At 41.1% G+C, this 13,599-nt stretch overlaps 1 protein-coding gene across 4 annotated transcripts in view; it reads left to right on the top strand.

Annotated features, from left to right (window-relative positions):
- The window catches only part of Edem1 (ER degradation enhancing alpha-mannosidase like protein 1), a 213,992-nt gene that overhangs the window by 25,686 nt on the left and 174,707 nt on the right, over nucleotides 1-13,599 (top strand). For 3 of the 4 annotated variants that reach the window (XM_087182044.1, XM_087182042.1, XM_087182043.1), the window contains 3 exons: nucleotides 2,307-10,667; nucleotides 11,162-11,349; nucleotides 12,326-12,480. In XM_087182044.1, the coding sequence (XP_087038170.1) occupies nucleotides 2,307-2,396 (90 nt within the window). In that variant the 3' untranslated portion in view covers nucleotides 2,397-10,667; nucleotides 11,162-11,349; nucleotides 12,326-12,480. The remainder of the gene's footprint in view (nucleotides 1-2,306; nucleotides 10,668-11,161; nucleotides 11,350-12,325; nucleotides 12,481-13,599) is intronic. The other variant, XM_004854244.4, reaches the window with a different exon arrangement.

Consider the following 13,599-nt stretch of genomic DNA (forward strand, 5'->3'; position numbering starts at 1 on the left):
GTTCAGGCAGAAGAGATGGCATTCATGAAAGTCTGAGGGAGTATGGAGTCTACGAAGAGCTGCCAGTCTTTATTTTGCTACCGAGGATCGAACTTGGGACCTTGTGCTTTTGAGGCAGGCAGCGGAACCACTGAGCTAAATCCCTAGCCCAGAGCTGCCAGTCTTGATCTTGCAGGGGATAAGGAGCAGGGCTGAGTGAGTTTGAGTGCATAGACATGGAAAAGAGTGTAATGAATGTATGTGGGCATCATTTCATTGGTTGATTCTCAAGGCCTACGTCTCCTACCAGTTGAAAATAAAGGCCTTGTGTGTGTGTGTGTTTTAAATGTGTATTATACAGGGAAATAAGATATGGCTGTGTCAAATGAAAAGTTAACCCAAAGGGTGATAAAGTCCCTGAGTCCCTGAGTAAAGTGGTTCCGAAAGCTTCTTAGAAAAGTCAGGCCTTAAAGGATGGAAAGGTTTCAGAAACATGGAAGAGAGAAAGAAATTCTTGGTAGAGTAAGTCATATGAAAGGAGGACCATAAAGAAATAAGTGGGTCTGAGGACAAGTAGAGCATGTGGATACCCAGACCCACACACACACACGCAACACCTTGCTGAGTGTCTCTTACAGCACAGTCTGTAACAAATTGTGTGCCTCTTTCCTGGGTTCATCTCCTGTCTGGGACAGAGCATGTGATACAAATGAATAAAGGCAGATATGGCTAGAGCCAGATATGGCAGTGTGGTGTGTCCAAGGAATGCCAGGCTATGGACATGCAGGTTGGGGTTGAAAAAGGGCACCATTCAGGCTGATTATGGGGGTGGAGGGTCCCCTGGAGGAGAGTGGATGCCCCAAAAAGGGCTTTAGGCATGGGACTCCAAGTCCCCTCTGCCTTCACTGTGACATTTTTAGATTCTAAGTGCCACATAGAGTTGTTTTTTTGTTTGTTTGTTCGGTTGGTTTTTTTGGTACTGGCGATCGAACTCTGTAGATTCTAACTAATGTAGGCCAAGTTCATCCTGTCCGGGACAGCAAGGCCCTTGGCCCACACCACTCTCCCGAGGACAGAAGGTGGCCGCTGAGTGAGTGACACAGTACACGTGAGAAGCACATGGTGGAAGCAAGTCAGCCCCCACATCCTTCCCCAACCTGGCCCCTGTAACTCCACTCCCTAAACCTGCTTCAGCCACATTCATATTCATATTCATATTCATCCTCGGTCATCAGCCTGTTTTCCTCTGCTGGTATGGCCTAGCATCCTGCAGCCTGTGATCTTGTCTCACTTATCCCTTCTGGACACCTCCCAGGTGACGTCATCTACCCCAGCTTTGGCCCCAAATCTCAGTCCTCAGCCCTTCACTCTCACCTGGGCTCCACATCCGGACTTCTGTGTGCATGGTGGAACTGGGTTCATTGCCTCTCCTAAACCAGCCCTTAAGCCTCCTATTTCATTTCAGTCAGTACCTCCCTCATCACTCCACCACCTGGAAGATGGCTCTGGCTCCTCCTCTCCCTGTGTCACACCAACCAGCCACAGGTCTTAGTCGCCTAAACCTCCTATAAAGCTCCAGAGTGAAAGAACGAATGAACCAGTGAGGGCAGGCGAGCGTGCTGGGAGTGGGGCCAGGCGGGGTGCGGGACAGAGTATTTGTAGCCACAGAGTGCTTCCCCAGGTGGGGCTCTTTATTTTTATAATTTTTAAATTTAATTTTATTTTTTTGAGATAGGGTTTCACTGCGTAGTTCAGGCTGGTCTTGAACTCACTGTGTAGCCCAGGCCAGCCTCAAACTCAGTGATCCTCCTGCCTCAGCTTTCCTAGTGTTGGGATTACAGGCATGTGCCACCACACCTAGCAAAAAGCCCTTTACTAAAAAGAAACTAGAACATAGAAAAACAATATCTGAGTAGTTTTAAGTAGCCAAGGGAGGTGGATTTTACCCCTGGCTGTCAAGTACTTTCTGTGAATATCTTTTAGCCTCCTTGGGTCTTTATTTTTCTGCCTGTAAAAAGCAAGGAGATTAAATTTCATCAGTCTTCAACCAGGGGTGATTTTGCTCCTCAAGGAACATTGGGTAGTGTCTGGAGAAGTTTTTTGGTTGTCACAACTGAAAGGTGGAATTGTCACTGGCCCCTAGGAGGAGAGGCCAGGGATGCTGCTGACTGACTATTCAGCCTTACATAGAATACCTTCTCCGAACAAAGAGTTATCTGTCCCAAAATGTCAGTAGTGGCTGCATTGAGAAACTGGATTAGGTCATCCAACCACTTTTCTAAGAGATGAATATATAGGTTTCTAATTTGAAATTTGTGTCTTTCTAGTGCAATCGTGTTCCTGACGAGAGGAGATACTCCCTGCCCTTAAAGAGCATCTACATGCGACAGATTGACCAGATGGTTGGCTTGGTTTGATCTGCTCTCCTTTCTCTGGCTTGTCATAAACCAAACCTAACTAGCTGAACCCAGACTACGTAAAAATCCAGTCTGAAGTGGAAGAAGCAGAAGTCTGGCCATCCATGATGGCATCCAGCTCCTCACCCACATCTAGTTAATTCTTGCATAATTTGTTGTTGTCTTTCTGTTCAATAAAATGCCCTATTTTTCTTAAGGATATAATTTGAAATGAGAAGGTACATGGATATTGGCTTTTGACATGCTCATGTTATTAAGTACAACAGATAAGAGCATCTTTAGATTGATATTCCCAGCTTCATATTTACAATACAAGTCTCTTCACTTAGCCAGCACTTGATCCTCTTGCTACATATTGCTACCTCTTTGTTAAAGGTTTGGGAATGAAATTTCTGTGCAAAGAGCCTGAGGTTCAATTGGTGTCCCTACTTTTTGCATTGAAAATGTCATCTTTTCTGTCTTATTGGATCATTGGGCTCTCTGCCAGGTATCTTAACTGTGATTTTTGGATCACATGAGGGGATAATTATCGATTTGTTCCTTTACATCCCAAGCAGTGTTCACAGTATTATAAATTATTTGCTTAAGAATAATTGTCCAACCAGAATTCTAACAGACAGTCTCTTAAGTTGTTATGTCATACTATGAGAGCTTATCTAACATCTTTTGGATGATATTTTGCTTTTATTTTGAACATGAACTTACTGACGAACTCCCACAGTTCCAGAACTAGGTGCCTTTTAAGGGAGAGAAAAGAAAAAAAAAAAAACAACCAACAAACAAAATCTAAGATTGTCTGAGCCTCTATCTTACATTTCCTAACTAAGAATTCTAAATGCTGACCATCTTTAGGTTGGTTAGAGTTTTGTTTGTTTTTGTCACTTGTGTCTAGTGCCAATTAGGTAATCAGGGAGAAAGAAATGATCAGATGATTTTCTGATATCCTTGAGCCATTTCTCTGTGTAATACAGGCTTTAGATTAGTGCCTTATGGGTTTTGATTTAGGCCATTAGCTATCACAGCCACTGCTATGTTTGTGGCAGTCTTCGTTTGTATTGCCATATAATGGGACTAACAGGGAAGGGGGGTGGCATGTGTGTTAATGTGGAACATTCTGGAAATTGCTTGATTGGTCTTTGTCTTTTTCTTTCTTTCTTTTTTTTTTTGTACTGGGGACCAAACTCATTTCTTTGTGCTTGCAGGGCAGGCAGCAGAACCACTGAGCTGAATCCCCGGCCTGTTTGCCTTTCAATATGTTATTTTAGCCAAGCCTACAGGAGGAAGTTGTGCTAAAATGTTTTCTTTCCTTTTTGTTGTTATATATATCCTTAACCAGAGCAGACAGCCATTTCTTTGAATTTAAACTGAGTGCTTATACACAATACAGCTGGCCTTGAGCCTGGCCTGGCTTCTGTGCAATATCACAGGTAGAAAGGTAACCCGATGCAAAGGGTAGAAGTCTCTTAAAAACTTCCAGCCTGATGTATGGTGTTTCCCTCCTGTCACTGTTTGCACACTTGTTTTTTAAAAACTAGAAATGAGTTTTAAGTCATTGTATTTTCAGTCAAAAGGGAAAAGTTCCTTCTTGAAAATTTAAGTGTTAACTCTTTTGAAAATAGATGTGTAATTCAGTTATTTTCAGTCTTTAAAAGAGGAATTTTCAGTAGTAAACATTACCTCTTTTTTAAAACATTTTCTATTCAATTTATTTTAAAGTAAAAATCGTGCTTCCATTTTACTTCATTTTAGAAGTACTCTTCTATCAATAGTGTTTCATCTACTGAACAATAGAAAACTTTCTTTGAGAATACTATTGAATGTCTTCATTAACTCAGTGAAAATGTTAAACACACACACACACGCATGCACACGCACCTGTACCTTGTCTCTAGGTAAGTTGAAGTGGGACTATGAGTGACCCACTTGGGAGAATGGGCCCTGCCAGGGAAAGTGAAGTCTTCTACCTTTGTTTTCTCTTTTAGCACCCTCCCCATTTCTCCAGCCTCTGCGGCAGCAGTAATGTGTCAGCATTCCAACATCACCCTCCTCATCTGGGCCCTTTACCTGTCATTCTACAGAAAGCTTGAACATTTCTTCCTGCTTTTGGAATGGAGATCTGTGCTTGGCAGCACCACTGTGCCTTGAGTGACAGGTTTCTAGGGCTACAGGCTGATGTGAAATAGTTCTGTATTAAGTCTGAAACCCTGTTGACCTCTGGGTACTGTACTTACACCAGTTGATGAGACTGAGGGTGAGTGAATTAACTATTAATCCTGGTTATTGACTTTACAGACTTCCCATGCTCAAGATTGATGCTACATAGTCAGTGATTTATGGGACTAGATATCAGAATGCTGTCTAGTACAGCCATTAAAAGAATGTTCTTTGAGCCAAGTTTGAAGCTTACTGTTTTCTTTTTGAAAATCAGAATGTCAGCAGCTGTGATGTATTTACAGGCTCCTGCTGTCTCTTCTATTCTATATTCTGAAATATTGGATAGGGGAGAGCCAAAGAGGAGAATGTCAGTGAAATCCCCTTGCTCAGTGCTTTACCCCAGGAATGTCTTGAATTTGAACAGACTACATTCTTTTTCAACAGCAGTGACACCAGACCATCCCTGTATTCCTCCAGTAGCTAGTTGTCTAGTGTCAGTGTTGGTCAATATTTTGTAAAACTGCTGTAGAAAACTGCCCTATAATGAGACATGGAGGAGTGCAATTCTCCCAAGACAAAGTTCTAAATCATTAGCTGCTTTAGACAATGTGATGGAGGAACTCAGGAAAGAGTAGGTGACAGAGGAGTGGTTTGCTAGCTCTGGTTGTGCTGGCCATTGTGAAAAACTGGCATGTTTTCAGAGCCTCCTTTCAGTTTCTTTCCAGCCTTTTTATGAGAGCTTGTTCTTGTAACTGAATTTCTAGGTTGTGCTGATGTCCTGGGCTTTTCTTGCCTGAACTGGGAATTGTCCATACGACACTTAGTTATTTTGAGAAAAATGCATCAGGATGGTATCTGTACAGATGAATGTTAGCTGAGAATCCATAGTTAACGGGTTTGAATATTGAGTTGTGCAATCTGAAGGCTTTGATTCCCTCTTCCTCACCCTTTCTTCCCTACAAAAGAAAAATGTCTGAACTATTTCTTAGCTCACTTCAGACTTAACATTAGACATTTCTTCTGGAGGGCTCCAGAGCTCTTTGTCTTCAACATGTTCAAATTTAGTGCTGCTTAGAAGGTAGGGCTGAGTGGTTACCTTAGCCACAAAGTGGCTGAGCAGGGACTTGAGAAGAAAGTCCTTTTGCTTTTCCATGCCCAGACATCCAGCTTCTACTCTAGTGCCTCTTCCCTGGCTGCAGGGCAGGGACCCCATGTGAGAAAAGGTGGGGCAGGCTGGGTTGTATTTCCCATTGTCAGGTTCAGGATTATGTTCCCACTTAATTTTGGATGTGAATCTGATAAAAATGTCAAGTACCTGTGGAATTCTCTGACTCACTACCCCCCTCTTTCTGAGAGGAAGAATATTTTTAAAAAGTATTTTTGTTTTAATTTTAAGTAGCAAAACAAGCTACATTTTTATTTATTATAAACAAGAAAAGTAATTGTTTTTACAAAAAATTTAGAGTTGGAAATTCTGGGAAAACTTACTGAAGTATACAAATGCTTCTCTGTAATGTGCAATATGCTTTGCTACTATAGATGATATTTTATGTTTAATCTGTAAATAAGAAATGTATTTAAATTAAAAGAGCTTTTTGTAAAATGACCAAATGTTCTTTTATAAATGTATTAAGGGATATCTTGCTCTTTGAAATTTATTAGGATTTTTATGGATAATTTTTATTAAAAGATTCTTTTTTTGAGTGGTCATTGTGTTTCTCCTTTTTATACTCATATATCCATATTACATGAAGGATGGGAAACAATCATTAAGGGAAACAAACTGTATGAATTCATTCTTTATTTTTTAACAGCCAAGCTTCCTTGTGGAATTCTACTCCATTTTCATCTGTCACACCCTTCCATTTAAATGTCTCACATGGGTGAGACTTTTTCTAGATATGGCCTGTTGCTTGCTTTCTATATGTCTTTTCTCCTGGGCACTGACTCCTCAAATTGTGTTGCCAGTTACCTGAGTATGTCTATGTTGTAGAACTGATACTCCACATTATCCTAAGCAAGGCACTTCATGTTCCTAAGCTCTTACAGGTTAAGATGGGGCAGTAGCAGCATGGGAAGCACTTGCCCAGGGGAAATGTGAGAGAAGAGAGAAGACTGGCCCTTTCCCTGTCCTGCCACCTGAGTCCTAATAAGATCTTGAAGGAGAGTGGATCCTGCCCCATGGCATCTCAGAATCCCAGGTTTGGGTCTTAGTTCTCATTGGCTTGTTTAATCCATTTCCTCTTTAGCAAAACTGCATTTTGTTGCCAACATTTATTTTCAGTGATCAAGAATTTATTTTTTAAATGGGAATAACCACTACTAAAATAATGCTATAAATAAAATGATGTCTGTTATTTCCAAAGCCTGTTGATATACTACAAGAATGACAATAAAATGAGGTAGTCGTCGTAAACTTCAGGGGTAAGAACAGGACTGTAATCCTTGATTGTCTTAGGATAAACACTGCAGTTGTGGGTGTTGCTGCAAATATTCTCAGGGCAAATGGGGAATTGGCTAAAGACTGAAATATCTCAGAGTGAAGGAGAGAGTCCCAAGATTAGAAGTATCTTCCTAATGTGCAAATGTTCTACTGTGTAAGGGATGGTGGCTGTGTGTGAAGTGGTATGGTTTTGTAACCATCTTAACAAAACCAAGCTGGCCCAAGTACTCTTGAGAGATCAGGAGAAGAGCCGTGCATATACTACCTTGGTACCTACCTGCCTTCTCCAGAATGCTTTGCCTCCATAGTGTGAAGAAATGTGCCCTTGGGCAGTGAGTGGAGCAGATTGTGTCAAGCCTGTAAGAGAGTGTCAGGGTTGAGACCAGGGTTGCTGGGCCCTCACCCCAGTTGTAGTTCTACATTGACTATTTGTGTGTCTTGAGCAAGTGACACAGTCTTAATGGCCTCAGTTTTCCTCTCATGAGGTAATAACTGTCCTTACTTAGCCTGGGCACAGTATCACACGCCTGTGATCCTCAGCTCATGAGGCTGAGGCAGGAGGATTGTAAGTTCAAGGCTAGCCTGGGCAATTTAAGACCCTGTCTTTAAAAAGAAAAAAAAGGCCAGGGATTTAGCTCAGTGGTTTTGCTGCCTGCTTCGCAAGCACAAGGACCAGAGTTTGATCCCCGGTACAATAAAAAAATAAAAAGAAAAAAAGGGTTGTGGATGTTGTTCTGTTGTAGACCATTCCTGGGTTCAGTCCCCTGTATTGGAAAAAAAATTCCATACTCAGGTTGATTATGAGCCTTGGAGTACATTCATATGCGTGAATTTCTTAGTGTTTCCCATAACAATGAGCAAGGTAGATTTGATTCCCAGCAAGTGCTGGTATCCTTAAAATGACCCTGGAAGAAGGGGTGAGTGTGGGATGGCCATGGAGAATCTTGGATGTATGGCTTGGGTCAAGGTTTTGTTTTGCTTTTTTGAGACAGTCTTGGTAGGCATCCCAAACTCACTCATCCCAATCACCTTGAACTTGTGATACTCCTGTCTGAGCTGCCGGAGTGCTGAACTAGGAGTGTGCCATTGCATCAAGGTGGTCATTTTCAGTTTCCTTGTTTGTAAAACCAGATTACTAGTGCCTTAACTCCCAGGGTTCTTGTGAGGGCAAAGTGAACTAGCAGTTACATTTTGCCAGTGCATTCAGGGAAGTGTGCTATTACTCTCCCCATCTCAGACACCCACATTGTGAGGTCAGAGTGCTTGGGGCAATACGAGGGCCCCAACACCTCAAACACCACCTTTCCAAGGTAGAGTTTTTCTGGTTATGGGGTACTCTTGGACGCTCTCTGAGGGATCAGGGCTGGCTGGGGTCCTTCAGTGTGAGTTAGATTTTTTTTTCTCACTGTACTGGGGATTGAATCCAGGAGACTGCATTGAACTACAGCCCCGTTTTTTTATTTTTGAGATAAGTTCTCACTAAGTTGCTGAGTTACCCACGTAGGGCCCAAATTTTCAATCCTGCCCCAGCCTCCCAGAATGTTACAGGTAATCAGATTTTTTTAAAAGCAAAATATTTACTGGTATATTTTAGATATACATAATGATAACACTCATCATAGGTAATTTGCACCTGTACATGATATGTCCTGCTCCTTTTTTTCCTGTTTACCTCCTCCCTGTAAACCCCTTCCCTCCCTATATGCAAAAGCTTTGTTTCTATTTTTTCCTTCTATTTTTACTTTTTTTTTTCTTCTCCCTTCCTATCTCCCTCCACTCTCCCTTGTTCCCCTTCCCATTTGAACATTTTCTTCCTAGGGTAATCAGATTCTCAAAGAAAACTGGTCTGATTATTTGACAAATTTAACAAATTTAACAAAATTAACAAAAAGTGTCTAAAAGGGAGCCAGTTCCCATTGTTAGAATACCCATCTGGAACATTTTGAATTGCTTTTTTGGTAAATAGTCAAAATAAATATTCAAAATAACACTCTAAGTTACTTTTTATGTTTTGGGTACTGGGGATTGAACCCGGGCTTTTTGCATGGTGAGCATGTACTGTACCATTGAGCTACAAACCCAGCACCTAATTACCTACTCTTAGATTTATTTGATTTTATTTTTGCATAATCCTGGGGATTGAACACAGAGCATTTTAATGTTAGGCAAACACTCTACCTCTGAGCTACTCCCTAGCCCTACTGAAATCTTAAAACCATTACAATTTATTATTCACCATTGTCTATTAGAATGTATTTTAACAAATTCTTATTAGTTTGCAATTTTAGAATTTTTTTGTCCTCAAATTGGTATTTTCTCTCCAACTGCAGTATTTCACATTGTTTTAGTATATGACCATCTTATGAAGTCTTATCCATCCAAACATACTGTGTCACTAAAATGTACAGTTTGACAAATATGTTTTAACAATTTTTCTATGATCATAGGGCTCTTAAAAAGTCTTCAGGGTGAGCTAACATTACAGTAAGTATAGAAACAGTGTAATATATACTTGATAATTTTAACAAAAATATGTATTGAAAAATTTTTCTCTCATTAAACAATAGCCACACTTTCTCTAGTTTACTTGTGTCTGTGGATAAATATTTCTGCAGTACTACTGATGAGAATGCAAACCTGAACCACTTTGGTGAAGAGTTTGGCATCACTCCAAAACTGAACTGCAACTGCCCTGTCACCCGGCAGCTGGGCTGTGTACGGCATCACAGTAGAATGGCCCTAGTGCTTCTACTCCAGAGCAAGTCATCTTAGCCAGGAGTCAATAGCAAACTATGGACTGCAGTGCAAATCTGGGCAGTACTTGTTTTTGTTTTGTTAAATAAAGTTTTATTACAGCACAGTCTTGGTTTTTTGTTTATATATTACAGTCTATGTTTGCTTTTGTGCTGCACCAGTAGAAACTGGTCTCTGGTTGTGGCTCTTTAAAGAAGAAACTCACAGGGCTGGGAATTTAGCTCAGTGGTTCTGCTGCCTGCCTTGCAAGCAGAAGGACCCAAGTTTGATGCCCGGTACCAACAAAAAACAATAAAATATATGAAAATTAAAAAAAAATTCAGTTATTCTAGAAGATGATCAGGTGACACAAGCACTGTTCATAACAGCACTGTCAAAGCAAAAAACAAAAACGCAAAACAACAAAACAAATCCCTCTCGGCCTCCCAAAAGAAAAACTATCTAAATGTCCATCAAAAGTCCTGGGATTCTTAAATTGGAACGGAAAAGAGAGGAGAGCAATGAGTCCACTTATAGATAGTTCAAAAGCAACCAAATTAAATTCCTTGTCTAGAGATATAAACGTGAGGAAAATTGTAAATTTTTAAAAAGATTATCATAAAAGTAGAGGGATGCTGTAACATGATTTTCTGTTGCCCCTGTGTCCATTTTGAATTCAAGATTCACTTCCTCATACCGGAAGCAGGGCTAGGTCACCCTGGATATGGTTTCCAGTTCTGGACTATACCCACATGGTGCAAGCCAGTGGACAGAGAGAGAGGAAATCAGACGCATCTCTTCTCCCAGCTGATTGGGCTCTTTGCTTTCCCGCCATTTCTCTACACCTGTTGCTCGTCCCACCCCCCCATTTTTGCGCCTGCGCATATGTGATCCAGGACTGAGGGCTGCTCTGTTCCTTGCGTTCTCCCTGACCAAGTCCTGTAAGTGAAAATTACCTCATTCCTCGTGTGGTGGTGCTTTGTATTTATGTTTTCCACCTGAAAAACCAGGGGCTCCCCAAAGTCGGTTTTTCCCTCAAGGTTGGGAGAACTGAGTTGGGCTCCCAATGCCAGAGCAACGGTTGAAGACCTGGATCAGACAAGATCCACCGAGGTGTCTGCCAGTGCAAACAAGGCTCTGCGTGGACCTCCTAGTCCCTCGTGAGGCTGTCCCTCAGGCAGAAGTCTCATGTGCAAGGGTTGATGTGAATACCCACAGCCAGCTCTCTTCAGGGTGGGGTTGTAACCTGCTTTGGTACTGGAACCCTAGTTTAGCTGGGCGCTCTCAAACAAGGGCATTCCTGGACAGGATGTGATTGTGGAGAGGCACATGAAGGAAGGTGCTGACTGTTGATAGAAGGTTCTGGTCACGTTTTTTCTTACCTCTGTGGTTGTTATATTCTATTTTTATTCCTTCTTTGATACACATGTTTTAGGTGTTCCTCAGTGCCTGTTATCCACTAAAGGCTTGTGACACTGAAGGGGTCTGAGAACTGGCTCACCCTCATTCTATTTTGTGAGAAAAAAATGAAGTCACTGTAAAATCTGAAGAAAGGCCCTCACCAGAACCAACCATGTGATACCTCGATCTCAGACTTTCAGCCTCCAGAACTGTGAGAAACAGGTTTGTTGTTTCAGCCACCCAGCCTGTGATTTGTGATAGCGACCTGAACTGACAGTCAGTATGTATGTTAAATTTCATAGGTGAAGTTTAACATTGTATGTGATATAAGTCATGGTTCGGTTTGTTCTCTTACACTGTAAACAGTGGTAAATTGTTCATCAAAATAGGGAAAAATAAATGTACACCATCTTGTAGAAGAACTCACCAAATATTTTGGGCCCACTCCATTCCTTTAGTTTTGTTACACACATGCTAGCCCCTCAGGGACACAAACAGATGTGTGGTTGTCATTAGGCTGACATCCTAGTTTTTAATGGGTTCCTATTTTGATTGGGGGAATATTGTGGCTCCATTGTGAAAATATTATTTTAAAAAGTGTAAAGTGACTTCTAAACAGCTGCCTCAGGTCAGCTGGGTAGAGTGCAGAGTAAGATGAAGAGTATGAGGGATTCTGGAGAGCTGGAAAAATGATTTCTCATGGCCTGAAGGAATCTCCTAATTATAGCCTTAGGTTTTAAACTTGCACTTTCAAAAGCCATCCACTCTGAAAATGGGCTATTTCCCACCAATAGGCATGAAAAATGTCCTGTAGTTCAGTGTTAGGTTATAAATACTGTTGCATGTACTGTTCACTTCCACAAGAGACCACTATTGACTCACTTTTTCTAATGGTGCGTTTAAAAAAATGCAGTTTAAACAATCCAGTGGGGCAGAAAATGTTACATATTTTAAAATGTGCTTTCATGGCCCTTTGGAGTCTTATACCAGAATTGTGGCATGTACTGTTATAATTCAAACATGAGTGAGAGTGAGGACAGTGATGATACTGTGTGTCTCTAAGGGTCCTAGCCCCAAAGTTTTGAAGATACATGATCCAGATCTGGCCAAAGTGTCCATGTCTCTGTCCCCAACAGAGAATGATACAAATACTAACATGAAGTTCCTAAAGAAGGTTCATTCCTGGGCCTTTTCCTAGATTCTACTGGAACAAGCAAAATGAAAAACCTGTCTTAATAACTGTTGAAGTTATTGGGCTATGAAGATTTAGCCTTGGGGTTTCTGGGGACCACTGAGATTGAAGAGACTTCATGAGGAGCAAAGCCAATCCAGAGAAAGTACAGCTGAGAGGAGGTAAGAGTCTTGACCACATTGTTTGAACTGCTAGATGCAGCCATGCCTAAAGCAGTTTCTCCTGGACTTTTTAGTGTGTTGAGCCCATAATATTTCATTTTGTGCTGGAACCTGTTGTAGTTCCTTGAAACTAATAGGATCAAAATACTAAGTCTATGGGATGGTGGCTCATGCCTGTAGTCTCAACACACAGGCCTAGGCAGAAGGCCTAGGCAGAAGGATTACAAGTTTGAGCTTAGCCTGGACAATTTAGCAATTTAGTGAGACCTAGTCTCTAAATAAAAAATAAAAAAGGAGTAGGGATGTAGCTCACTGTGAAAGCTCTAGGTTCAATCCCCAGTACTGTCCAAAAATTATGCCCAGGGAACATGCACTCAATTCTTGTCACTTTTGGCTGAGTCAGCTCCTCTGTAAGAGGGGCTGGTTAAGGGTTCTCAAGGGTTGAGAATCTGCAAGACATCTGCCACAGCTCTTGACCCATAGGTGTTCAGTAAGCAGTGACTGGACCCTGGAAAAATAAGCTGTCAAGCTGATTTCTTTTACCTAAGTCTAATGATGTTCATGTTTTGTGTTTAAGAAACATGTGACTAAAAAAAAAAAAAAAAGAAACATGTGACTAAGTTCCTAGAGATAGAATGAGTGGCTGTTCTATTTTTTATCTCTGTTTTCTTGTATGCCAGGGAGAGACATTTTTCCTTTTATCAATGAAATACAATTACATTGAATTCATGACATTGATAGTACACATTGTCTCAAATTGCTGTGTTTCCTGGCACTGGCTTGAAAGATGTATAATAATGTATGATATGGATTTTCTCTTTTAACTCAAATTACATTTTAACTGAAATGCAGATAGATGACACCTTCTTAGATCAGCACTTCCTTGGAGTCTTGTATCAGAATTGTGGGATGTGCTGCTATAATTCAAATATAAGTGACAGTGAGGACAGGAATTACAGAAAAACAGTCATTCTGAGGGTAATTTACATTGTGTGTGTGTGTGTATGTGTGTGTGTGTATGTGTGTGTATGTGCATGTGTTTAACACATCTGTCAATTTCAAAACATTTCAATGAAGAACGGATAAAATTCTCTCAGCCCAGACATCCACATGAGTTGG

The sequence above is a fragment of the Heterocephalus glaber genome, unplaced genomic scaffold (genome assembly GCF_053883595.1).
Source record: "Heterocephalus glaber isolate CG9 unplaced genomic scaffold, H.glaber_assembly_v1.0 deba00001472, whole genome shotgun sequence".
In the NCBI taxonomy this organism is placed as follows: domain Eukaryota; kingdom Metazoa; phylum Chordata; class Mammalia; order Rodentia; family Bathyergidae; genus Heterocephalus; species Heterocephalus glaber.